The sequence below is a fragment of the Mangifera indica genome, chromosome 9 (assembly GCF_011075055.1).
Source record: "Mangifera indica cultivar Alphonso chromosome 9, CATAS_Mindica_2.1, whole genome shotgun sequence".
Classification (NCBI taxonomy): Eukaryota; Viridiplantae; Streptophyta; class Magnoliopsida; order Sapindales; family Anacardiaceae; genus Mangifera; species Mangifera indica.
The window spans coordinates 721,856-747,970 of record NC_058145.1 but is presented as its reverse complement, the minus strand read 5'-3'; the positions used below and the strand labels follow the sequence as shown (position 1 = coordinate 747,970).

Genomic DNA, 26,115 nt, shown 5'->3' with positions numbered 1-26,115 from the left:
AGACATATTCAAATTCAGCCCAGATGAAAATCTTTTGGCTTATAAGTCTACCTGGTTTCGGCATACGACGATCATGAATTCTCAGTTTATTGCTTTCTGAATGAAATTGCGAAACAATCACTAAAATACAAACTAGCCATATCAGAATCAAGATGACGACGTGGCTAAGCAAAATCACCCTTCATTTTCCGAAGGGCTGGAAGGAGGAAAAGAGTGAACTGTCAAACGTGAAGTTTGGATCGAATTCAGGGAAATCCAAGCTGCCTACAGTTCGAGAATCGGTTGCAGAAGACGTAGCAGCTGGCACAACCTCATTCAATTCTGACTGATCAGAACTTTGAAACCCTTGAAAGCTATTCATCCCGCTTGAAGAAGCCGAGAAAAGTGGAAAGTTCCCTCCTGTAAAATTGTTAGGCGGGAACAAATGGCTTTCAGTGTTTGAATGAGTGATTTCAACGCCAAAATCTTCTGTAACTTTAAGGCCTTGTCCCAGATTCAATAATGCCTCTTGTTGTTGTTCTTGAGTAACTTGCACTGGTGGGTAGTTGATAAGTAGTTCTTGATTTTCAAGTGGTGCTGAGGAAGAAGAAGCAGCCATTTTTGAGGCTTGTGCACAAGTGTGACTTCCACGATAGGTTATTTCAAAGATTGTAGGATCTTCATCGGATCTCTGCACTTGTTTTATAGCCAAGCAACCTTGGACATTTCGATGAGTGCATCTATAGTAACCCCTGTGAGAAACCAAAAGAACGAGATCAAATTTCAACTAAGCATCGTCGTGGCATAAAACTGACCATGATTCATGTTAGATAGCGAGAGATTTCAATTGGGTACCCAGCATTCAGTCTAGAGATGACAAGAAGGCAGATAGGGGTCAAGTATCTTAATTCTTGCCCCCATCTCTACAGGAAAACCTTTTCCCGTCCTATAATTGGATGATGGGGAATTCCGTGGGAAAATTCTCCACACTTTCTCCCTCACATCCCCACTAGAAAATAACAATAAAACTAGTTTTAAGTATATATTTAGATACACTAATAATATATCATTATGTAGTTGAGTAATTTCAATTGAAAGATAAAATAACACAAAATTACAAAATGACACATTATTTATATATCTAATTATATGCTAAAAAATATGTATATAGAATATTGCATAGAATATTTGTTAGTGTTACAACACATTTATAATAATTAAAAAAGTAATTCAATATATAAGAATTTAAAAAATATGTAAAAAAGAGAAAAGGTTGAGAAGAAAATAAATTAAAGATACTTTTTATCTCTATCTCAACTATAAGGATTTTAGTTATCTTTGTCTCTATTTCTATCCCCAACTCTATTCCAGAAAATCTCCTCCACGAATGAAGAGAGGCGGGCCAGAGACGCCGAATTCCTCTCTTTACGTCCAATAATAAAGATGGCTTATAGATTTGTATTGCCATGCAGATTGGTGCATAAAATTGTATGGTGTATATAGGTGCCTGTGTAAGCACGTACCTTGGATGTTTGGCTCCAAGAATCTCTTTCTGCCCATATTTTCTCCAGCTAAACCCGTCATCAAGAGGCCCTTCTAATCCTCCTCCTGGGTTAACACGGACCCGCGTTGTCCACCTTGGAAACGTCCTTCTGCAACACACAAACTCACCTCTCAGAAACAGCACTGTAGAATAAGCTTGAAGAAGTATAAACAGTCACATGAAGTGGATTATGAATGGTTTAATTTAGTAAATATTACCTCTTTCTTGAGCCATCCTGGTCCGAGTCCTCACTCCGGGGACTCCCACTGAGCGGCGGAGACTCGATACCAAGTCCGGCAGGCTGCGGCTCGCCCACAGAGACACTGCTGCTGAATTTGAGTATCGAGAGAGCTTTTTCATATGAAGAAGCAATCTTTTGTGCCAACATCTGCCGCGTTTCATGGGAAGAAGATGGCGCATTGAGATGAACTTGGAGTTGCCTCGCCAACTCTCTCCCTTGTGTAAGCTCGTTCATCAGCTGGTTGTTTTGGTCCCAGTCTCCCATATTCTCCATTGGCTTCGAGACTCAGAAACATAAAATTTTGAACTGGGATTATAGAAGAAGTCGTTTATGAGGTGGGGGAGAAGACGGGCTTGTGATTTAAATGAAGAAATTGAGGGAAAAGTTTGACTGAAGACATAAAAGAAGAGTTGATTTTCTTCGAATAAGACCGGTCTTTGGTCATAAGAACAGTTGGTGGCTTCAAAAAGTAACAAACAAGGTCCACTGCTGACCATTTCTCCATTGCGTAATCCTTGGGACAGATTCCTGCGAATTCTTCTAACCATGTCTAGCCTGATATCCAATAGATCGAGTTTAAACACATTTTCGTAAATGAGTTAAGTTTAAATTAAATCAAATATCTAAATTTAAATTTATTCAAACTTAATTGATTTGAAATTGATTTTTATATATTCATATTAATGTTAAGTTACATCTGAATAAAATTTGATCTGAATCAAACCTAATCCTCCTAAATCCTCTACATTAAATTTCAAAGAGGATTATGATTAGGAATCTTCAAACCTGCTTCCGCGTTGTTGCTACTACAGCAACATTAACAACTGAATTAATAATGAAACTCTAATTACGTGTCAATTACTTTAATCTTTTGAACGCCTTAACACAGTGATTTTAGACCTAGAGTAAACTTTGACCTGTCAAGAAAACCAATTTAGGTCTTGATCGATCGGATTGATTGAACCAATGATATTAATCATAACAATATAATTATATATATTAAATATGTTTATTAGATAATTTTAAATATATAAAATCTAAACCTAATAATATCACATGCAAGAACACTTTGTTGAAATTGGATATGAAAAGAGTCCGTTTGAGATCAACACGTTGTTCAACTTAAACAAATCCAACTCAAGCTAAGATAACTCTAATATAAGTTTGAATTAAGCCAATTTGGATTGATTGAGTCCTTAAAAGCTGCTGATATATTCATATTCTTTAACGACTTTTCTTCTTTTGTTTTTCTTTTTATTTAACAATTCTTCTTTTTCTTCGTTTACCATGTTTTCTAAAAGTGTGCATAATTTGTTTCAAATTGTGAAACTGGATCAAACCACTTAAAAATTACGGTTTGATTTGTAAAATAATTTGACTTGGGTTGATGAATTTTTTAAAAATAGTTTTTAGTTCGGATTGTAATTTTGACGATTTTCAAATTGAACCAAACTGTAAACTGTATATTTTTAAAATACATATATAAATATATTTAACATAATTTTTCAATAAATAATTAGATGTACACATTTTTTTCATATTTAATTTGTTATTTTCTTTACATGTATATTGTATATAGTTTTTATATTTATTTTGCGTGCTTAAATTATTATCTTGAAAATTATACTTCAATTAATTTTATTAAATAATATATATTTAAAATAAATAATTATAATAAATTCAAACTATATCAAACTAAATCAAATTGTATTTTTTCAGTTGATTTGATTTGAAATTCTTCCAAACCTTTTTTTCAATTAGGTTTGTAAAAACTCTTAAATTGTATTAAATCAAACCGTGTGTACCCCTAACTCTTTTTGATAATCTTAATACTAACTTGAACTCAACGTCTTTTTTGTTTAAGTTGAACTCAAACCGACCACTCCTAATATTGGTCTGAATTAGTTCATTCTTAATAATTGTGTTAACGATATTAACGTTATGATAGTCAACATGATTATCAAACCAGTTACACCGACCAATCCACGTTTTAAACTAAGTCCTAGCATATGTTATTTTATTTTCACTTCTGTGTTTATTAATTGATTAAAATAATCTTATTATTTATATAATCAATTAATAAAGCAGTGTGGATTACACGTGGGCAAATATGAACTGCATTATATATTTTGGGGCTTCCGAAAGCTTGTCTCTTCTGAATTTATAAATGGCCAAACGACTATTTCCCACCCAAGGTTTAGCGTTTTCTCAAAAGTCCCCCCTTTAACTATGGAAACACCAAACACCCACCCATGACCGGTTAGATTTAACCAAATCCTAACGGTGGTAGGGGTAAAATCGTCATTTTGGCTATAATATTAAAAATAAACTAAAATAGAATCTAATTTCGCCCCCCTAAACTTTAAAAACTAAAATTTTCCCCCACCCTAAGTTTTAAAAAATGGCAGTTTCACCCTAGGGTTTGGTTTTGAAATCTCCGGCGACCTCTTCGGCTCCGTTGCCGACGGCCGCTCCCTCCCGAAGCAACCTCTCCTTCCGGCGATCTCTTTCCTCCCATTTGGAGGTCCGATCGACGCCCGGAGACGTCGTGGGAGACGAAGACTTCGTCGGGAAGACGAAGTTCTTCGTCTTCCCAGACGAAGCCGACGCCGTCGTCCTCGTCTGGGAAGACGGTCGTCTTCCCAGAGGTCTTCTTCTGGGAAGACGAAGAACTTCGTCTTCCCGACGAAGTCTTCGTCTCCCACGACGTCTCCGGGCGTCGATCGGACCTCCAAATGGGAGGAAAGAGATCGCCGGAAGGAGAGGTTGCTTCGGGAGGGAGTGGCCGTCGGCAACGGAGCCGGAGAGGTCGCCGGAGATTTCAAAACCAAACCCTAGGGTGAAACTGTCATTTTTTAAAACTTAGGCGGGGGGAAAATTTCAGTTTTTAAAGTTTAGGGGAGCAAAAGGAGATAAAATTTTCAGCCGTTAGGGTTTGGTTAAATCTAACCGGCCATGGGTGGGTGTTTGGTGTTTCCATAGTTAAAGGGGGGACTTTTGAGAAAACGCTAAACCTTGGGTGGGAAATAGTCGTTTGGCCTTTATAAATTATCGACTTTGTGTCTGAAATTGGAAGTGTGGATTACACGTGGGCAAATATGAACTGCATTATATATTTTGGGGCTTCCGAAAGCTTGTCTCTTCTGAATTTATAAATTATCGACTTTGTGTCTGAAATTGGAAGTTTCCTGGCGGCTTTCATGCAGTGCTTGCTGGCACATAATTAATTAATTTCGTTGATTTTGTTTTTTTCATGTGTAAATTTGAAATAAAAATTCTGCAATAAGTCTGTCCAATCAACTTGCTTCAAGATTCATGAAACTGCACAGATTTGAGTCGTTTTCTGTGCCATGATTCATGAGTTGCTCTCTGGCATGGTTGAAGATTTTTGTTTTGGTTTTTTTTTTTTTAAATAAATTTTTTTCTTTAATATTTCTTCTATTTTTTAACACTTCTTCTACCTCTTTTTGGATTATTCTCAAGAGTCGAGTAATTTCTTTTTTTACAATTTTTTTATTTGACAATTTAAACAAACTAAACTCCATCACAAATAATTTTTTTAATTTAATTTGATTTAAATTCATCTTTAATTTAATCTAAAATTAGGTTTTTTTAAACACATATCTTATATTGTATTAATAAATTATAATAAAAAATTTACACTGAGACGGGTATATAAAAATTATGTAAACCCAAATTAATAATAAAAAATAATAATAAATAAAATGAGATTACCCACTTGAAGTTATTTAACCATATTTGATTTAGTTTAGGGTTTAGAACTTTTAGATACATAAATAATTTATACTCGTTACATATATCATAATTTTTAAAACTATTTCCAAATAATCATAAATAAAAAAATACATAATTCAAATAATTTATTGAAAACATTTTGGGCGCTTTGAATATATATATATGTATGTATGTATGTATTATGACACGTAATAAGATATATTGTACAACTGAGTTAAGTTTAAGTTTGATTTTGATTAACTTGGTAAGCCTGTGATCTCAATTTCAATATAATATTAATAAATTCTTAGAAATTTCAAATATTGTAATTACATTATTAAAATTTTATTTTGTAATCTTGAATATATGAATAATTAATAAATATATTAATTATAGAGTTTATATAAAATTTCTAAAAATTATAAAGGGTTTAAAATAATTTTTTGTTTAATTCAAATCGAATTTAAGCGAACTGATCGTTTAAACTAAGTAAGCTCAAGCAAAAATTTTTCTGGATCAATAAGCTCAAACTCAATCTTTAAATTATAAAATAAAGCTCAAACCATGTACTCCTCAGCCCGATTCACTGGATGACCCTCCTAAGTGTAAGCGTAGAACAAATAGTCAAGCAGCAACTCGAGTTCAATGATTGGACCGCCCTTCTTTCTTGCTTTCTTCTTTCTTTCTTTCCTTTCTAAATAAAGCCACAGACACCGAAATATTAGTTGTCAACCGTCAACACAGTGATGGTGGGTGAGGGAACAGAACAATATGAAGGGGGAGAATTTAGTAGCCAGCCGCATTAACTTAGACGTGGCCCTTACCATATCATACTAAGTAAGATGATAATAATAAATATTAATTTATGTAATAATAATAATAATAATAATAATATATTATTATTATTATTATTTAATTAAATATTATTTTAAATTTAATTTAAAATTATTTAATCATATAATAATATTTCATTATTAATATATAATCTAATGTTTATTGTTAATTTGTATAGTTTATTGTATATAGCACAATGTTTAAATATATTAGATGAAAATCATTAATTTGAGATACTAGTTTCAAATTTAATTTGCAACTAAAACCTTATTTTTTTCTTATAACAAAGATAAGAAAATACCCATCATAAATAAAATAGTTAATTAAAATATAAAATTTTAACAGTGGAGTCGAATGATCTAGATTTGACTTTACGCTCTCTCAAATAGATTTGAGCGCACACGCTAAAGTCTTCTAATATATTTGTATTAAAGTAAGAGACTTTAATAATAGATTACCTTAACGATAGATTATTGAATTAATATCTCTAGAATTTACTTGTTTGTTGGTCAAACTAAGTAAGCAAGCTTTGCCATTTCCCATAAAAAAAAAAAACCAACAAAATTAAAATATATATATGATCAGTCTCGAAATTGTTTTGTTTGAAATCAAATATTAAAACAAAATAATTATTACATAATATATTATTATGTAATTAAATAATTTTAAATTAAAAATAAAATAATATATAATAATATAATAATATATTATTTAAATATTTAAAATTAAATATATATAACATTACCCTTTCAGGATAAACAAAGGGCAACTTGAAAACGACTTGAACCCCAGGGGACAAAGAGCAATTAAATATGTTAAGACTTGAGACATCGTTTGTCAAATGGTAGTTGAAGTTGAAAGGCCTATAATGAACCAGTCAGCCGCAACAATCCACGAGAGTTTACACCTTGGATTATTTGGTGAGACCGCGTGTGGACTTTACACTTTTCATTCTTTGAATTTAACCCTCGCTTTCACTGAGTCAACCACTTCATGCTTTTTCTTTATTTATAATTGGATAATCAAAACTTTATGAAATGACAAATTTCAACTCTTTAAGTTTCAAAAGGACAGATTTCTACCCTTTTAAGTTATAAACAACTTCTTCTGCGCACTAATTCTACCATGACAAATTATTTTAGAGGTAAAATAAATCAGTAGTTGTGTTGGAGTCTAGTTGTTTAAGCTCAAACCTTAGATCAAACAAATTGAGTTTCAAACAATGATTAAGCTTACTTTTTATTAATAAAGTTTTGTTCGAATCAATTTAAACATTTGTGTTTGAACTAACTCAAATCTAAGATAATGTTAAATTATTTTCAAACCGAATTCAAATTTCAACTCATTGATGTTAATCTCAAATTCGCCCTTGTCTGGATGAAATCCAGCTTAACAGAATGATTGTCATGATAATCAATGAACGATAATGACTACATTAAATAAATCAAAGGCTCCATTGGCTCAGAAAACACATGAAAAAGTATTTGTCTTTATAAAGGAGAAACCAAAGGTGCTTATTCGATAAGCCAGCATTAACAGCATCTTTTAGGTCTACTCTCCCATAACCTTTTTTCTTTAGTGATTTTTTCACACACCCTGAACTATGAAATAATTTAAGTTTTTTAAGTTTGGCAATCGGGAAAATATTTTCACAACCCGAATACCCCATAATATAAGAAAGAACAATTATTTTTCTTCGACGTTTTACTCTAATAACACTTTCTCCCCTTCAAACATTAAAAATAATTTTTTTTTTTCACCTTTCATCACGTAATATTAGTTAAATAAATTCATTAAGTTGTATGATAGACACATAAGAAATAATTGTTGAAATTTCGTCATTTTTGTATAACTCCTATTAAATCACATTGAGGTAGTATATTTCTGATTGAAAATACACTACCTTAGTGTGATTCTGATTGCCATTTTCAACAATTATTTTAAGTTTTTAATTCATTTCTTAGGGTTTTGATTGTTTTTCAACTCAAGATAAGGGTCAAAGCGATAAATGTTAAAGTTGGTAAAGGAACATATAATTTGTTTGTATTTTAAAGGTGCAAGTGATACTAACCCTATAATATTTGTATATTTTATATGCCGATTAAAAATACTACTTGACCATTAAAACTAATGTTTGAATTTTAACAAAAGATGAAAGTGTTGTTTTTAAAGTTCAAGGGTGGGAAAGTGTCATTTCGATGAAAAAAGAGTGAAATATACAAAAAAAAAAAAAAAAAAAAGGTTTCAAACATAAAACTCATGAAATATCACATTTCGACTTATAAGCATCTTTTTCTACCACCGTAGAAAGATTCAGTTTGCTTGTTTCTCCTTGATTAGAATAATTATAGTATCTTTTTGTTCACGTTACCTGTTTCTAGGAGTGTTTTTTTTTATTATCAACGTCGAATCAATAAAATTCTTCCTGCAAAAGCACACTAAAATGCATCTTAGTGTTAATCCAACCTTCCTCTTTACACATTGAGGTTCATTGCTTGATCACTGACATAGAATAAACATTTGGAGAATAAATGCATTTAAACAGATTGTGTGAACAGGATAAGAGAGACTAACCATATTCTTGGATTGATCACAACCAATAATTTAATTCTCGGAATGTAAGGTTAGTTGTTGAGATTGAAGAGCACCCCACATTAGACGGCCATACTTTCTGGTGTGAGATCTCAATCTTATACCTTATACGTTATTGAGATTTGAGAGATCAAGATCATATAAGTTCTACACTAGAAACTTATACTTTTTAATATAAAATCCAAGTCTCGTATCTTGTACTTGATTATAAAAAAATGTGAACACATTAACAGTGGCAATCTTCAAGCATCTGCACCAAGTTTGATTGATTGATTGCTGCAAAACATCAACAACAAATTGCGGTTGCCAGTAATTTGTAGCTGGGGAATATATTCTGAACGAAGAGACTGTTCTCAAAACAGCCATCAAATTAATATTCATCTATTACTGCAATCTTACCAGTTCTCCTGATCTAGGTTCACAAGCAACTCCTGCAGCTATTGCCAATGTCTGACCTCTACAATCTTCTATGGTGGCACAATGAAGAGTCCAATAGGTAGATATTTCCATGTTTTCCTCTCTATCAGAAACAACACTAGGCATCAGTCAAGTAACAGAACCAAATGTGACATATAATAGGCATCAGGAACCCCAATGTTGCGTTGAGGATATAGAATTTTTGAAGGATTGTTGAAGCAAAATAGAATAATTATTGAAGACAGCTAAAAAGGAAGCTGATATCACAATCATATCAAATGGTCCCCCCATACACAAGAAAAAATAAAAGTTTCATGAGGAAAGGAACTCCAGTTTTAGACACGGTATATTTTGACCTTAAACCCCCTGTAAAATCGTTCACTTATGATTTTCTGCTTCGAAAACATTTTGTATTAAAAGCACGTTGCACAAATATTTCCAGTCAGAAGAGTTTGATTCTGAGCAAATTTTTGCTGTTGCGTAAGAACCATGGTAATGAGAGAATTAGAATAATAGCTGTCAAATTTTTTTTAAGAAGTTGATTGGATATCTATCATTTCTGTAAAACAATTTGTTCTGCTTTTTATTGCTTGCCCATGGAGACTGATCTGGCCTCAATGGTAGATATAATTTCTTGTCTAAAGCAAGTGTCATGCATCAGTTTGTTTGCATAGACTTAAATACAAAATTGTCAGTCAAGACAACACTTCTTTAGTGGTGTCCCTATATGCAAAATTAGAAGACATTTAAATTTGAGCCAAAACAAAAACAAAAAGCTATTAGCGCTCTATGTTGGATCAAGTATCAGACAAATAAACCTAAAGAAATTTTTTCAAGTGACTAGTGGAAGAAATGTGACAGCTTCCACTCATGATAATTCAAAATAGCAAAACAATATCTTTATTGTGATTTATCACGCTACGGTCACTTAAACTGTAGACGTTTATAAATGACCCTTGGCCTTTCACCACTTAGACCAACCTTTGGGATCAATGTACAGAGCACTTTGCTTCTATCAATTTTCTATTATTCTCTATTTACGAATCTTTCCAATATTAATATCCCCTAAAGGCTGTTAAACAGTCCATGCAACAAACTTATATAGCTGTTTACTAACTCTTCTTGTTGGGACCATTTCTCCATATTAGGACCATCTTTACAGGGCAAAAAATGGCAGATAGATTGCGCCTGGCAGTTGGAGTCATGGGTACCTTTCTTCTTTGTTTGTTGTTTTTCCTTCTATTAATATATCACCAAGGACAGCAAAACATTCACCTAATACACTAACAATGTTTTTTCTTGCAGGAAATGCAGCTTCTTTGTTACTTTATGCTGCACCCATGTAATGTTGAGACAATATTCTTCTACATGTTATTTTATACAATATATTTTATTAGAATTAATTTATAATTCATAGAGGTCTGAAGCAGTTAACTTGGAAACTCAAACCATTTATTTTGTTTATGTTGCCAGATTAACATTTTCAAGGGTGATAAGGAAGAAAGGCACAGAAGGGTTTTCATGCATCCCTTATATCATTGCACTGTTAAACTGTCTCCTTTATACTTGGTATGGACTACCTATTACAAGTTACAGATGGGAGAATTTCCCTGTGGTCACTATCAATGGTTTAGGTATCCTTCTTGAGTTTTCCTTCATTTTGATACACTTTTGGTTTGCTTCAGCCAGAGGCAAGGTAAGCAATTTAAAATAATGTCTGTTTGAAATGATATAGAATTATTTGCATGCATGAAAGGAAGATATTATTCAAGTCCACAGAAACTGGTGTATGCAGAAAATGTATAATTTTGTTTCCATACATGCCAAATGTCATTTACATTCAGCAGAAGTAAGCAAAAACATGAGACGGTCTGTAATCTTGCTGCATGCATTTTCATAGACATAGTTCAGGAAAGTATTATAAATGCAATGATTCTACAGATGAAGGTTGCTGCTACGTTGATACCTGTTATCCTAGTGTTCAGCATCACTGCAGTTATCTCAGGTTTTGTATTCCATGACCACCATCATCGCAAGGTGTTTGTGGGCAGTGTTGGACTGGTGGCCTCTGTGGCAATGTATGGTTCTCCACTGGTGGCTGTGGTGAGTCACCTTTTCTCAATTATTGGATCATGGTAGTATTCTTCTAAGTAACCTAAAAAGAATCTCCCAATTAAAAAAAAGAAAAAATTAGTAAATTAACATTCATTATGTTGTTGATGCACACACAAAATAAATATTTACACATCACATCACCGCCTGCATTTGTGTATCCTCTTGACTTTTTTATTCATATAACTAAAATTTTGTACTGCAGAAGCAAGTTATACAAACGAAGAGCGTAGAATTCATGCCATTCTATTTATCTTTTTTCTCATTCATTGCTAGCTCACTTTGGATGACCTATGGACTGCTGAGCCATGATCTATTTCTTGCGGTATGTATAGCTACCAAAACCCTCTTTCTAAGGCAAAACTACAAACTAAAAACAATTTATGCTGCTTATAGCTTCATAATTGAATTCCTTGATCCTTGCAGTCCCCTAATCTGGTTGGTAGCCCCTTAGGCATCCTCCAACTTGTTCTTTATTGCAAGTACAGGAAAAGGGGAACTATAGAAGAATCAAACAAATGGGATTTAGAACAAAATGAAGAGAAATCCAAACAGTTGCAGTTCATGATGAATAATGATGACAACAGCAAGAGTTGAAGAATTCAACTAAAAGGTCTGACAAGGTTCCCCCCGGTGTCTATAGATATTGAGAAATAATTAATTATTTCTAATGAATTCAATGTTCAATATAAAGGTCTGAAAATGCATTTGTTCAAGCATTCTTTGATCCATAAGAATGCACATGTGAACCTAAATTTAACCTTGAGTCAACCTGTGTGCATCAATAGAGTTTTAAGATAATTGCTTGTTTGTGACAGGAGTGACTTCAATTCTTGGAGGAACAAATTTCAAGAAGAGGATAATCACAGCTGAAGTTATTAAAATGGCTTTTTTGTTTCAAGAAATTCTGATAATATTTAAAGAATGCTAATTAAGCAATGTCATGAAATAATAAAAAGTTACTTCTAATTGCAGGTCTCAGTAAACAGCATGAACATAGGAAGAAAATGATCCACATCCCTTAAATTGATGCCAAAGTGGGAGCAATAATAAATAGTTCAAAAACTGGAGCAGCAGATGCATATGATAGACCACACATGCGTAACCCTCTAATGTAGGGATCACTGTGATATGCTGTAAAAGCAATTTTAATATGCTCAACACAGAACGTAATAATTATCAAGGACAATTCCGAATGTATTGTTAATTACCAGTTCACGTCTTTGTACAAAAGTTCCAAGATAACAGCATGAAATGGTCCACAATTAATCACCCATCGCCGTCCGTTATGTGCAGCAACCAACGATGTCAACAAAATCACCAGGAGGAAATGATATAAACCTTAGGAGAACCACACTTCAAAAGCTAGCTATTGAGATGGGAGAGTCCAAGGCCATATAAACCTTACACTAATTGTCAATACTTTTCAATGTGAGATTCAAGTCTCATACCTTGCACTTGGGATCTTAACATACCACCACGCTCCACAGCCCCGGCGCCCACGCGGGCTGGCTGTGCGCTAGCTCTCTGCTAGCCCCGAGCGAACACTGCAATGCCGGCGTCACCACCCGTGCCGTACGATTGCAACTGGGAGACATGATGATGACTCTGATACGAAATGATACAAAGCTTAGGAGAACCACACCTCAAAAGTTAGCTATTGAGATGGGAGAGCCCAAGGCCATATAAACCTCATACTAGTTGCCAATACTTTCCAATGTGGGATCCAAGTCCCATACCTTGCACTTGGGATCTTAACAAGGAAGTGTCATTTTCATTTAATCAAATTAAACGTCCGTAGAGTGTAGAAATGTGCTCTATCAATATAGGCACCAGCACAACCAAAAGCCTAAGACAGATAATCTTCTTATCTTTTGAAACAAGAGTCATATTAATGCAATCTTTTTCCAAGAACAACATTTAATCTGCATTATCATCATTGCTAAATAGAGAAAAACTACTGAAAGTACTGAAAGTACTGAAACCACTTTGGCCTATATAGTAATTTTATAAGAACAGTGCTCTGAGTCTACAAAGTTTTTGAAATATGCAAGAAACTATGGTGTTTTGATGTTGAAGATAGCCATCCAGTGCATCTTAAAATATGAAAGAGTAAGATGAGACAACAATGCCACCTATATTGTAAGAATTATAGAATAAAATGTCAAAAAAATTATAAAGGAAGATGGATATCAATCACTTGTTTTAGAAAAAATAGAAATCATATAATTATTATTGGCAATCCAAAACTTAAGCTGTGGATGAAACAGCTACAAAAAATTTGGTCAATGGTAGATGTTGAACTAAAATAACTAGACTTTGTATTGACATCGAATATCAATCAAATTGGACAATGGAATTAAGATTTTGGACAATCGAGTTAAGATTTGTATTTAGATGCTCCAAAGTAGCATATATCAAATCACAATTTGGATAATTTCTGTATTCAACAGAAAACACATAAACTCGGCTACTCAGCTCTATCCAACTACATCCAGGATCCTTTTTCACTTCTGAGCCTTTCAATCTTTCTCTCAGGAGCATCTTTTCTCCCCACTTCCCCAATATGGCATATATGTTGGACAGAATAACAAGAGCAGATATTGGCTTGGAATCCAAGCTGAACAGCTTCTCAGCCACCCTCTCACCCACTTCCAGGTTCATCCAGAACCAACAAGCACTAAGCAAAGCTCCCCAGACAACCCAATCTGCTTCAATTGGCATCTCTTTGATGAATTTCTCAGCTTCTTGTAGATGGCCTGCCCGACCAAGAAGATCGACCATGCATGCATAATGTTCTAATGTAGGGATTACTCTGTGACATCTTTCCATTGAGTGGAACATCGCCATCCCTTCACTGACTAGACCAGCACGACCACAAGCAGACAGCACGGCAACAAAAGTAGCAGTGTTTGGTACCACTCCTTGCTCTAGCATGCGCTCAAAGAGTAACACTGCCTCAGAGCCAAGCCCATGATGTGCATATCCATTAATAAGAGCAGTCCAAGCTGCCACATTGGGTGCAGAGATGCTGCTAAATGATGCTTGAGCTTCTGTGAGGCTCCCACATTTGGAATACATGTCAATGAGGGATGTTCCCACATAAACATTGGACTCAAATGGTGTTTTAACCAAGTGTGCATGGAGTAATTTTCCTTGCTGCAGAGATCCAAGGCATGAGCATGCATGAAACAGAACAGAGAATGTCGATCTAGTACGGTCTATTCCTAATCTGCACATTGTCAAATAAAGTTGCAAAGCTTCCTCATGCAGATCGTTTTGAATGTAACAGGACATCATAGAATTCCAAGTCACTGGATTCCTTTCCCCTTTTGTTTCTTCAAAAAGTTCCACAGCTTTCTTAATTTCAGCATTCCTTGAATACACACTAATCATAGTATTCGTAGATATTATTGTTCTGTGAGGCATTTTCTCAAACAATCTTTCTGAATCTAAAACTCGACCCATGGCTGCATAACCTTTAATCATCAAATTATACGAAACAGAATTAGCTTCTGTCAGTCTGTTAAATATCAGTTCTGCTTCTTCAATCCTACCTATCAATATAAGCCCATTCATAAGTGAATTTGAAGATTTCAAACATGGATTTACCATTCTATCATAAACTCGCTTAGCATCATTAACAAAATCAAAACCACAATAAAATTCAATCAGAGCACATCCAATCGAGTGATCAAATTCAAAACCATACTTTATCAAGTTCCCATGAATAACCCTGCCTTCACACAAAACACCAAGTCTGCTACAAACCCTTATAACAGTATCAAAAGTATATTCATTTGGCATAACCTCACCACTCTCTCTCATCCACGAAAACAACTCCAAAGCCTTCTCACAATCATCTTCACTCTTCGCATAACCTGAAATCAGCTTAGTCCACGCCACCACATCCCTTCTTTTCATATTCATAAACACGTCCAAAGCGTCACTCATCAAGTTACATTGCACATAACCCACAAGCATCAAAGTCCACAACAACTCATTATCATCATGCAACTCTTGAAAAACCCGCCTAGCTTCCTCTATTTCCAAGCATTTTGCATAAAAATACAACAAAGAACTGCCCACAAACTCAAACTTCTCATACCCACATTTCAAAACATGACAATGAATCTGTTTTCCATCAATTAAAGACTTCAACTGCGCGCACACACTTAAAGTAGTAGAAAAAGTTGTTTCATTGAGCTTGAAATTGCTACGATGCATTGTTGAAACTAAATTAAGAGACTCGTCATATTTTTCCCAATTTGAGTAACCAGAAACCATGATATTCCACGACACAACTGTTCGAGTTGACATTTGATCGAACAGATTACGAGCAATATCTAACTGGCCATTTTTTGCGTGCCGAGTTATGGCAATGTTTGTGGAGACTATGTGGGTGCTTTGGGTTCGCTGTATTTGAATTTTCGTCGAGTACAGTTTCGAGTTTTTCCACCGTTTATGCTTCCACTTTCCCGGGAAACACGATTTCCACAACATTTTGAAAACGAAGAAAGAAAATTAGTTATAGATAAGTTCCTCAGTGTGGGAAGGTTTTTATACGCTGTGACTACCTACAAATTTTGTTAAGGTTTTGATGCGGCTAATACTTTATTACTAAAATTTGGTAAAATTGTACGTGATGATTATTATATTTGATAAAAAATAATAAAAAATAAAAAATATTATTTTATTTAAATATTTTTAAAATATAATTATTTTTAAATAATATTTTATATTAATTAAAATTAAGATTATTTTTAATTTAAAAAATTAATAAATAAAAATATAATTATAATAAAATGATGGAGATGATAATCAAAATATGTAAAAACTATTGAAATTTTTTATTATTTTAAATTAAATTAAATAATATAAATAATAAAAAAATGTATTTTTAAAATAATTTTTAAACTCTAACTAAACGATGGCTAATATTATTGGTAAGTATAAGTTAAGGAAAGCCTAACAATGAAAAGATATATTCAAGTCCCATTGGCCTTATTTTAAAATTAAAATTTTAATTTACATAGTATATTGGTTGTAATTTTATTTGGTAGACAATTTAAATAATTTTTTTAATTAAAAAATTATTAAATTTTAAAAATGTAAATATTTATTTATTAATTGTTAAAATTAAAAAATCGTTAATATTATAAATATAATTATCATTTAATTAATAATATTAAAATTATATAATATATAATAAGTGGTATAAAATTTTATAACAGGATTAAAACAGGATTAAATTAATTATTTTTCAGCATAATTATTTATGTAGTAATATGACCCTTTCTATTCCATAATCTCAAATTCACACAAAGTGGCAACACGTGGTCTCTCTCACTGTTCAATCTTCATCATAAACTGCCTCCCATGCATGAGGACACGTGTCCCCTCTCTCTCTTCTTCACAAAATCTCGTCAGCACTTCTCCTTTCTTTCTGCAACTACCGATCGATCACAAACACAAACCCTAATCACGAACAACGACAATGGTGAAGCTCGCATCGGCACGAGAGAGCCGAATGTACGGGCCCCGGCTATCCAGGAACCGGGCGGAGTACACAAACGCTGGGCTGTATGTCTTTGCTACGATTGTGCTATTGAGTGGCTTTGCAGCCGAGTTTTCCATGGAACCCAAGTCCGGTTTGGTGCTATTGCTTATAGCTTTAGCGTTGATAATGGTTGTTAATATTCATGATCTTATTGCCCATCTCGCGGGTTTCGATTATTGGTTTCCATTGATGGAGTTTGACGTCCAGCTTGCGCTTGTAGAGTTTGCAGTTCCTTTCGTTCAGATTTTGGGATCCATTCTTTTGTTCTTGGGATTTCTCTTTCTCTTCATTCAGGTTCGTTATCTATATATATATAATTATCATATGTCTGCTAATGAAAATCACACACTTTCTAAGAAATTTTCTGCAAAAAATTTCCTAGGGTAGACTTGAATCGGTCGATCCAGTCAAACCGTCAGTATGTAAATTTTCATAATTTTGTTTGACGCCCCAACATAATCCATCTGACAAAGGAATATATATCATGAACTGCAAAACTGTATGAATACTGTTTTAATATTTATTTAATCAACGTCGGACTGACTAAAACTGAAAATGACCCTTTTAACTAATCTTGAGGTGGAATCTATTTGAGTTGATCTGAGGTTGCAACTGATTCAAACTCGGTTGAAGCCATAATTCCAACTTGAACCTGTATTTGAGCTCGTTTCAATGTACAATATATCATAACACTACCAATAAAATAAATAGTATCATAACAAAGATAAATAATATTATTAAATAAAAGAATAAGTTGATCTTGAATAAATTTATCGAGTTTTAGTTTGAGTTTAATTCGTTTGAAACAAGTTGTGAATTTGATCCAAACTAACTTGTTACAGATTCACCCCTAGATGGATTAATGTTTGGTTCAAGTCTAAAAACATTGTCCTATAATTAAGTATTAATGATGATTTTTTTTTTAATGGAAATTGATGTGGGATTAGTAACCCCTATTTAATATGCCTATTTGAGAAAATGTGCTGATTTGCCTTGACTATCTACAAATATATTGCAGGAGGAGAAAGGATATGGTTTCTTCAAATTGGAAAAGCATGCTTTGAACATGCTTATTGCTGGTCCTGTTTTATGGGTGCTTGGATCCATCCACAATTCTTGTCAAATCTATGAGAGAGCTGATGGCCATGTTCAAATCCTGCAACAAAGTGTTCAACTCCCTTTCTTGATGGGAAGCTTATTCTTAATGGTGGGCGCCATTATCAATTCCCGAGAGCAAGCCAGTGTCATGCACCATGGATTACACCTACTGGTAAGTACGTGGCTATAACACCAATTTCAATATAAATTAAGATATTTGAAAGCCACTTCAACCCGCCGCAACCAGAACAACTAGTTAATGCATGAAATCTCGAAAGTAGAGTTAAAATATATATCTAGGTTTGATTTCACACTCCCCTATTTAGACTTAAATGTATACACTAGCTTTTTTTTTTTATATGCTTGTATAATAGGTTGTTGAGCTATTATCCTCGAGATTTGCCAACTTAGTGGTCAGCTCCACCAAATAGGGTTCCTTATACTAAAATGGAAGGTTTCACAATGGATTGTTAGGCTAATCTCTATAGGTTTATGATCAGGCTCCATAAAATAGGGTTCCTTATATTGAAGTAGAGATCTCACAGTGGGTTATTGGGTTAGTCTCCCTAGGGTTTACCAGTTTAGTGGTCATACTGGACTGTCTCCTCAAGGTATATCGGCCAAGTGAGGTGCCTTGCATTGAAGTGAGAGGCTTGGTAATGGGTTGATGCGCTGGTCTACTCTAGGTTAGCCGATTGAATGGTCATTTTCCAATAAGTGAGATTTTCTGTATTATTGGTTAGTCTCTTTGAAATTTACTGGTTTTATGGTTGAGCTCAGTCCCAAAAGGGTGGTCGGTTTCGTCAAGTAGGATTCCTTAAAAAAAAAAAAACAAAGTTTGATTCTTTAATTGTGTTTGAAAAACTCTTCTCAAATCTTAAATAGCTTGCTTGTCCAATTAAGAACCTTATTAGAAGGCATGGTGGGACTTAATCAAATCGAGTTTATGGGAATTTTATGTATAAGATATTTCGTCATGCAGGGAAGCACTTGGGTCTGGTTGGGGATCGTTGCGAGCATATTGTTCTTCATTGGAGGGATATCGAACGTGGTGAAAGTGTTCAAAATGCAGCAAGTTAACGTGCTACGGCTCGAGAAACTGCGAGGAGGAGCGCAAGAGAGACTGGTTGAAGAAAGGGAAGGCCATGTTCCGCTCCTTATAGAAGAACAACGAAGGATAAAAAAGCCGCCGCCTGCTCTGGTCGAAAACAACGCCACAAACCCACCAGCAAAACCTCCAACGCCTTACAAGGATGTGCTTATTCGCCAGATCACTTGAACGACGTAGTTTCAATTGATTAATATTATAATCACCATATTAGGATTTCTAATATTCGTTTATGTTCATTAATTTATTGGACTCACAATTCTCGACTGAGTTCCACGCTGCCTAGCTCATGTAATGAATGGATAAACTTTGATGCCTCTGATTTGTCAAATTACATCATATGCTTGACCATAGTTTGTATAGAATAAGTCGGGTTTCGGTTATGGTTCAAATTAGTTTCATAAAACAAATTGGGTTTAAATTAGTTTAAAACAAATTAAATTAATTTTTTTTCAAAATTGAATCTAATTATTAATTTATTTAACTAATTTAAAATTTAAAAAAAATTTAAATCTTAAATTAAATTTTATTCAGGTTTGGGACTTGCAATAAAATTATGTCGTATTTTCCAATCTCAATACTATTATGTTGAAATCATAACCTAACTAGTAAAATACCGTTATAATCAGAAACTGTATTATAATATTGTGGTTATATCGTATTTTCCAATCTTAATGCTATTAAATTTTATTATATTATCTTAGCTGAATTGGTTGAAAAGGGAAGGAAGAGAGATTGGAGAGATAGATAAGATATGAGAGATGACAATTGACTATTTGAGAGGGCAAATCAATGTTAGAAAGAAGAGAAGTATTGTTATTTTTTAAACTTTGAGTTAATAAAAAATTATAAAAATTTTAAACTTGAAAAGAAAAATATGATAAAAATTTTAATAAATAAAAATTTTATTTGTTATCATATCTGATATTTTTAATAGAAATTTATTTATAGGTAGGTATTTGAATTTTTAAAAGTTTATGGGTGACAAATGAAATTTCCCATACCTTGGGTGGGAATAAGTCTTTTGGCCCAAAAATATTGCATCCCCAAACACCAGCCCGGATAACATTATAAATCGCTTCAGTTTCATTTCTCCTTCCAAACCCTAACTTTTGTAAAATCCCATTCAAGATCCGGCTTTATAAATATTCAGGTATATGATTTCTAATCCTTTATGATTTCAATTTTATCCTTGCTTTCTCTGTTCAATAGATGGATCAGCTGTTATTTCCCTAGGTGAAAGTTTTTTTTCTGGTTGTTCTTTTAAAAGATTTATTGTCTACCTTTGTTTCGGCTCTACATTAATTAGATTTTGTAGATTATTTACTACATAAGAGTGCTCTGTTTCCCATTGCAATTATCGATGGTGATAAAAAATTATTTAGCAATTTTTTCTTGTGGGCCGTGCTCGCCGTTTTTTGCTTCTTTTGTAGGTTATCACTCTGTAATTTTTTAAAAGACTGGCTTCAAATCTTTGTTTTGAATGAGAGAAGTTGGCAATTTGGGAAGAAGGCATCGCTGAGGAGAGTTCTATTCTACATATTTTGAAAATTTAGAGAAGCACTGTAGTATACAAATGAACTTTTACTGTATATATGTTTAAATAACTCCATGTATATACTTTTATGGGTCTATGACTACTTGTATTTATAGCTTTGGTGGGGGGAATGATTTTGTAGGTGTGTTATGGATATGAAACATTTTCTTGTGTTTGGTTGATAATTGTTGTAGACTCAAGTATATAGGTTTTTGCAGTGGTGAATGTGGTTTTGATGTGGTTTAATATTGTAGTCAAAGGGGCGACACATGATATAACTTAGATTGTGGTGGTTGTTCAGGATGGCATCTGTATCTAGTCAGCCACAGTTCCGTTACACCCAACCCCCATCTAAGGTGCTGCATTTGAGAAACTTACCGTGGGAATGCACAGAGGAGGAATTAATTGAACTTGGGAAACCGTTTGGTAAAGTTGTGAACACTAAATGCAATGTTGGAGCAAACCGGAATCAGGCTTTTATAGAATTTGTAAGTGGGAGTGGATCCTTCATCTTCATGTTTTACTGTTTATCGTAATTTTTTAGAACTAGTATTTTGGGAATTTATCCTTCATTTTTTGCATATCCTCAGGCAGATTTAAATCAAGCTATTGCCATGATATCATATTATGCTTCATCCTCAGAGCCTGCTCAAGTGCGAGGGAAGACTGTGTACCTGCAATATTCTAATAGGCAGGAGATAGTAAACAACAAAACAACGGCAGATGTTGCTGGAAATGTACTGTTGGTAACAATTGAGGGTACAGATGCACGCCTTGTCAGCATTGATGTCTTACACTTGGTAAGCTAATTTCATGCTTTTCTTTTATGGTTAGACAAGGTAAACATACTACTACTGGATGTTGTCAATGAACTTCTGTAATTAGGTTGTAGTTTGTCATGCTTTGGAAAGCTTTTGTTTGACTTGAATGTAAATGGATCAGCAGGCCCATGTCAAGGCAATATCTCCAATGGCAGCTTAGTGCATCGAGAAAAAGAGCACATGTGTGTTTGTCTACTTTCTCCTTTCCTTAACACTACCTCTCTCTTCCCTTCATTTCCTCCTACCTTCCTATTCCTAACATTGTAATGGTTTAGGATAATTTCATTTCTTTTCTCTTGTGCATCCCTTCACTCTTTTATATCTGCATGCTCTACATTATGTTTTGGTTATCCCATGGTTAATGGTGTTGCTGGTTTTTCCTGTAAAATTGCTTATAATTTTTGGGACGCAATGCTATTATCATTTCCATTTAATTTTGGTTTTATCTTGTTTCTTCTGGCGTTACAGAAGGTTTTTGCACCATTGGATGCTAGCCTTTCTGAATTTACGAATCTTTTGTTTGTACAAGTTCTGGTGAGACTGGATGATAGAAATGTGTTTTTATTACTTTACTGGAAGAGTTGAGTCTCAAGTGTCTACGTGTTCTCATTAACTTGCTGTTAATCTGTGTTAAGGAGGGGTTACTTGTAGCCCAGAAAGAGTGATTAAGTCATTGTGAAGTCGAGGAAATTGCCTGTCTAAAGTACACGGAGGTGAAGTGTCCATAGCACTAGTAGTAATTGGTTTTCATCTGAGAGAGATATTGTTTTCTCATAAAAATTATCTGAATTTAAGCCCTGCAGGGATAATAAAGCTTCTGTAGAGATGCTATTTTTTAAAATATGATTTAAATGTTTTGTGTTTTTCTATTCATTTTGTATTTTTTCCCTTTGGTATATAAAATGTGCTGTGTACTTGTTCAAACCTGGAGAATTTAAACATATGTGTGTTTGGTTTTATGTAATATTTACTGCAAAGAACCATGCAGGGAAGTTGCTTTTTGAGCTTGTGGATTTTTTTTTCAGTACATGTTTCTAACAGTTATTTCATTGATGAAGGTTTTTTCAGCTTTTGGGTTTGTGCATAAGATTACTACTTTTGAGAAAACAGCTGGATTTCAGGTGTATATATATTTTTTGCTGGTGGCATAATTGTATTGGTGATTTCTCTTCTTTTGAAACTGAGCACACACTACAATTATCTTTTCAGGCCTTGGTGCAATTTTCCGATACAGAAACTGCCTCCTCAGCAAAAAATGCCCTGGATGGAAGAAGCATCCCTAGGTGACAATTGTATTAGATTTTTGACATGGTATTTAGTCATAAATTGATGGCTCTAGGTGACAATAGCATCCCTAGGTTACGGAACATATCATGATTGGAAATAAACATATAAGACATTTAAGAGTCATAATTATACTTTCTATGGACAATGAAGCCCCTCAGGGCCTACTTTATTTTAATCCTTGAAAGTTTGACAAAAATTGGCTTACCATCGATAAGTAGTTTATTCTTTATCTGGTAAATTGCTGGCAATGATAGTTCCTCTAATCTTCATGTTTTACATGGATCTGATTAAGCTATGCATGTACCAGTTCTAATAATTTTGTTAGTATCTTTTGTGCAACTTAAATATATTATTGATTCTCTTCTCATTGGTATCAGGTATCTTCTTCCTGAGAATGTGGGGCAATGTGCCCTGAGGATCACATATTCTGCCCACACAGATTTGAGTGTGAAATTCCAGAGTCATCGCAGCAGGTATTCCAGTTATCGGTTACTTGGCATATGACTGTTTAATGTACTGCAATGCGTATTAGCTTCACACTAATTTCTTTATGTGGGACGACTAGTTACCTTTTTTTACAACTATTTGTACCATTCTGTTCCCTTTACCCAGTTGGTTATATAATTCTTTGCATATTTATTATTTACTAGACTTCTTACTTTGTCTTGATATTTATCGGATTTTGTCTTATTTATGTTAATTACACCTTTCAGGGACTACACTAATCCTTACCTTCCTGTTGCTCCATCAGCCATAGATGCTAGTGGTCAGGTAACTGGTGCTCAAAAGTTTATTGTGTTATGTATATTAATTGTTACAAATTGCAGTTTGAAATAGTAGTTGTCACCTTTGAAGCATGTACATTATGAGTTTATTTTGGTTAATCGGTCTCTTAATGTTTTGTGCTTGATTTTCGTGAATGAATTCTTAGTATAATGTTTCCCCGCCAGTTTAATATGATGGAATCCTCGTATGTGTTCTATGTGCCAAGATGCAATCTGAGTGAGACTTAAAATATGATGATGCTTTAGATCGCTACATATTCTGGTGGAATATCTGATGATCTCTATGCTTGAATTCTTTATTAAATAGTTTTCTCATTGTTCTCATGCAGTTTAGTGTGGGCATTGATGGGAAAAAACTAGAACCTGAGAGCAATGTTCTTCTTGCATCTATTGAGAACATGCAGTATTCTGTCACCTTGGATGTTTTACACATGGTATATACAATTGCAATTGTTGACATTCTCAGTGGACTTGTTTTTTCTCAACACTAACCAGTTGCATCCTTTTTTCCCATGACTAGGTTTTTTCTGCTTTTGGGCCTGTTCAGAAGATTGCCATGTTTGATAAGAATGGTGGACTTCAGGCCTTGATTCAATATCCTGGTAATTTCGTGGAGCTTGTCAACTTATATTTGTGTAAAATACAATTAATGGTTATTTTGTGCATATGTCAATAAACTGGCATTTTCTGAACCTATATGTGTTGTCAAAGTATACAATCTTTTATGTTCATTATTTGGTCACATCATATATCAAATCCTAAATTTTATTAAAAACAGAATATAAATGTTACCTCTGGGATCTGAAAATTGTTGCTTTGGATAACATACCCAATTCAAAGTTCCAAAAATGCATCACTTGATATTTCTTTTTGTTTTTTTAATTTCCACCTTTCTGTTTTATCTGATCTCCTGTTTTCTTTCTTTTGTCGATCTATTTTTACCCCCTTTTTTTGGCATTTGTTCTGATCTTCTGGGATTTATAAGAAATAATGTTTTTGAAGGATATCTGTGTTTTGTATATTCTGTACACTTTATGGAGAAAGAAATGGCTTATGCTTGGGTGACGGGAGATCAGTTTTCTTTTAAAGAAATATTTTGAAACCATGAAAGGCAGTCCACTCTTTGGTTTTTATTAGCCGTCCTATGCATTTTGTCTCAACTAACACTCTACCATCTGCAGATGTTCAGACAGCTGTAGTTGCAAAGGAAGCCTTGGAAGGACACTGCATTTATGATGGAGGGTTTTGCAAGCTTCACATATCATATTCCCGCCATACTGATCTCAGTATAAAGGTATTTATTTCCGCAGTTTGGAAGAGCTCTGGTTCCATAAACTAATACGACAAACTGTTTGAAGATATAGGGTGGATTTTTATCGCTTTGTGTGTCCCATGGAGTCAATCATATTGTAGCTTCAAATAGTGAACATTGTTGGGACATCTTTTACATTCTGAATATCTTTCGAAGATCTTGACTGTTTGTTGCAGGTTAATAATGATCGAAGCAGGGATTACACGATTCCGAACACACCCATGGTGAACCCCGAGTCATCTGTACTTGTGCATCAATACAATGGATCTCAGTATCCTCCAGCTCCTCCACAACCTGCAATGCATCAGCCTTCAGGAGGATGGGGCTCAGCACCTCCAGCAGTACCACAATCCATGTCCATGATGCATAATCATTCCTACATGCCAGCTGGCACAATGCCTCAAATGGGCCCAGGAATGATGCAGATGCCCGGCCAGCGTGGCATGCCACCGCACATAGGGACAATGCCTCCAACTAGACCTGATCGCATGCAATAGCACATCTCCTGAGATCATTTTGATAAATTTTGTGCAGTCATCGGAGGCCTCTGTCTCTAAAAGTGGCTGTTCGGTTGGGTGGATGGAAAATATCATTTTGGGCAAAAGAAGCCAAGGCGAACTTTCACCTTCCAATTCTGAAGGAAGCCTATGTAAGTGGCAGGCTAAGACTGGATTACAAACGCTGTTTTGTTAATGTGAAATTACTTTTACTGTATATTTTCAGCCTGACTATTAAGTTGCTGTCATTACAAGCCAATCATTGAGAACTATTCCAGTCTTACATGTAATTCTATGCTTTTTTAATTAGGACACACTACAAAAAATTTATATAAAGAAATGTGGTTTGTAATTACAGCTGGAAACAAGTTGAGCCAAGCCGAGTCTGAATAGGGTTTGGTTTGTTTTCGGCTTGTTTTGGATTGAGCTCGTCTTGGATTCGGTTTAGGCTCATCAAGTTTGTTCAATCACATGGTTGTGATTGGGTTCTTATTCATTGTTTTGGGCTCATGTTTGGATTTGTCCGAATTAAGTTTGTTTCAAATTTGAACAAACTTATTTTGAATCTAATCTTATCTCTAGGTAGAGTTAGAAATGATATTGTTTGTTAAGGGTTTAAGAAAGTCATGTTTGGCTTACGAGTTGAGCACTATTCTA

The 26,115-nt window shown here is 34.1% G+C and overlaps 5 protein-coding genes across 10 annotated transcripts; 3 read left to right on the top strand and 2 right to left on the bottom strand.

The window, feature by feature from the left end:
- Nucleotides 1-67: 67 nt before the first annotated feature.
- LOC123226153 (probable WRKY transcription factor 30) lies at nucleotides 68-2,114 on the bottom strand. Its single transcript, XM_044650654.1, has 3 exons — nucleotides 1,741-2,114; nucleotides 1,503-1,631; nucleotides 68-731 (listed from the first exon to the last, which is right to left on the bottom strand). The coding sequence occupies exons 1-3, from the start codon at nucleotides 2,034-2,036 to the stop codon at nucleotides 182-184; spliced, it is 975 nt and encodes a 324-aa protein (XP_044506589.1). The 5' UTR covers nucleotides 2,037-2,114; the 3' UTR covers nucleotides 68-181.
- Nucleotides 2,115-10,409: 8,295 nt separating this feature from the next.
- On the top strand, nucleotides 10,410-12,635 carry LOC123226407 (bidirectional sugar transporter SWEET3-like). Of its 3 annotated transcripts, XR_006504318.1 has the most exons (8): nucleotides 10,410-10,548; nucleotides 10,647-10,683; nucleotides 10,815-11,037; nucleotides 11,283-11,444; nucleotides 11,659-11,778; nucleotides 11,880-12,066; nucleotides 12,272-12,327; nucleotides 12,429-12,635. XR_006504318.1 is itself a non-coding variant. In XM_044650924.1 (7 exons), the coding sequence occupies exons 1-6, from the start codon at nucleotides 10,512-10,514 to the stop codon at nucleotides 12,048-12,050; spliced, it is 750 nt and encodes a 249-aa protein (XP_044506859.1). In that variant the 5' UTR covers nucleotides 10,411-10,511; the 3' UTR covers nucleotides 12,051-12,066; nucleotides 12,272-12,411. The 3 variants fall into 3 exon arrangements, 2 of the variants coding, with proteins under 2 accessions (XP_044506860.1, XP_044506859.1); XM_044650924.1 differs by lacking the exon at nucleotides 12,429-12,635 and having other exon boundaries at nucleotides 10,411-10,548; nucleotides 12,272-12,411; XM_044650925.1 differs by lacking the exons at nucleotides 12,272-12,327; nucleotides 12,429-12,635 and having other exon boundaries at nucleotides 11,880-12,244.
- Nucleotides 12,636-13,757: 1,122 nt separating this feature from the next.
- Nucleotides 13,758-16,047, bottom strand: LOC123225200 (pentatricopeptide repeat-containing protein At2g13600-like). Its single transcript, XM_044649102.1, has one exon. It carries the CDS (start codon nucleotides 15,954-15,956, stop codon nucleotides 13,791-13,793), a length of 2,166 nt encoding a protein of 721 aa, XP_044505037.1. The 5' UTR covers nucleotides 15,957-16,047; the 3' UTR covers nucleotides 13,758-13,790.
- Nucleotides 16,048-16,918: 871 nt separating this feature from the next.
- Nucleotides 16,919-19,536, top strand: LOC123226001. The gene is made up of 3 exons (XM_044650415.1): nucleotides 16,919-17,307; nucleotides 18,032-18,283; nucleotides 19,094-19,536. Exons 1-3 carry the CDS (start codon nucleotides 16,951-16,953, stop codon nucleotides 19,388-19,390), a joined length of 906 nt encoding a protein of 301 aa, XP_044506350.1. The 5' UTR covers nucleotides 16,919-16,950; the 3' UTR covers nucleotides 19,391-19,536.
- A 706-nt stretch (nucleotides 19,537-20,242) lies between these two features.
- On the top strand, nucleotides 20,243-25,730 carry LOC123226000 (polypyrimidine tract-binding protein homolog 2-like). Of its 4 annotated transcripts, none has more exons than XM_044650411.1 (11): nucleotides 20,243-20,372; nucleotides 21,058-21,244; nucleotides 21,347-21,556; nucleotides 22,636-22,698; nucleotides 22,787-22,860; nucleotides 23,242-23,337; nucleotides 23,578-23,635; nucleotides 23,979-24,083; nucleotides 24,170-24,251; nucleotides 24,831-24,943; nucleotides 25,138-25,730. In XM_044650411.1, exons 2-11 carry the CDS (start codon nucleotides 21,059-21,061, stop codon nucleotides 25,456-25,458), a joined length of 1,308 nt encoding a protein of 435 aa, XP_044506346.1. In that variant the 5' UTR covers nucleotides 20,243-20,372; nucleotide 21,058; the 3' UTR covers nucleotides 25,459-25,730. The 4 variants fall into 4 exon arrangements, with proteins under 4 accessions (XP_044506346.1, XP_044506347.1, XP_044506349.1 ...); XM_044650412.1 differs by lacking the exon at nucleotides 20,243-20,372 and adding an exon at nucleotides 20,433-20,455; XM_044650414.1 differs by lacking the exon at nucleotides 20,243-20,372 and adding an exon at nucleotides 21,702-21,759.
- The last annotated feature ends 385 nt before the right edge of the window (nucleotides 25,731-26,115 follow it).

What these genes read in the sequence shown, in the direction of transcription:
- LOC123226153 (XM_044650654.1), bottom strand. Translation starts at nt 2,036, where the DNA reads ATGGAGAATATGGGAGACTGGGACCAAAACAACCAGCTGATGAACGAG. An exon ending in CAGGATGGCTCAAGAAAGAG is followed by an intron (nt 1,632 to 1,740) that starts GTAATATTTACT and finishes TGTGTGTTGCAG; the next exon opens with AAGGACGTTTCCAAGGTGGA. An exon ending in CTTGGAGCCAAACATCCAAG is followed by an intron (nt 732 to 1,502) that starts GTACGTGCTTAC and finishes GGTTTCTCACAG; the next exon opens with GGGTTACTATAGATGCACTC.
- LOC123226407 (XM_044650924.1), top strand. Translation starts at nt 10,512, where the DNA reads ATGGCAGATAGATTGCGCCTGGCAGTTGGAGTCATGG. An exon ending in TTGCTTCAGCCAGAGGCAAG is followed by an intron (nt 11,038 to 11,282) that starts GTAAGCAATTTA and finishes ATGATTCTACAG; the next exon opens with ATGAAGGTTGCTGCTACGTT. An exon ending in GCCATGATCTATTTCTTGCG is followed by an intron (nt 11,779 to 11,879) that starts GTATGTATAGCT and finishes TGATCCTTGCAG; the next exon opens with TCCCCTAATCTGGTTGGTAG.
- LOC123225200 (XM_044649102.1), bottom strand. Translation starts at nt 15,956, where the DNA reads ATGTTGTGGAAATCGTGTTTCCCGGGAAAGTGGAAGCATAAACGGTGG.
- LOC123226001 (XM_044650415.1), top strand. Translation starts at nt 16,951, where the DNA reads ATGGTGAAGCTCGCATCGGCACGAGAGAGCCGAATGTACGGGCCCCGG. An exon ending in TTCTCTTTCTCTTCATTCAG is followed by an intron (nt 17,308 to 18,031) that starts GTTCGTTATCTA and finishes AATATATTGCAG; the next exon opens with GAGGAGAAAGGATATGGTTT. An exon ending in ACCATGGATTACACCTACTG is followed by an intron (nt 18,284 to 19,093) that starts GTAAGTACGTGG and finishes TTCGTCATGCAG; the next exon opens with GGAAGCACTTGGGTCTGGTT.
- LOC123226000 (XM_044650411.1), top strand. Translation starts at nt 21,059, where the DNA reads ATGGCATCTGTATCTAGTCAGCCACAGTTCCGTTACACCCAACCCCCA. An exon ending in ATCAGGCTTTTATAGAATTT is followed by an intron (nt 21,245 to 21,346) that starts GTAAGTGGGAGT and finishes GCATATCCTCAG; the next exon opens with GCAGATTTAAATCAAGCTAT. An exon ending in GCATTGATGTCTTACACTTG is followed by an intron (nt 21,557 to 22,635) that starts GTAAGCTAATTT and finishes TCATTGATGAAG; the next exon opens with GTTTTTTCAGCTTTTGGGTT.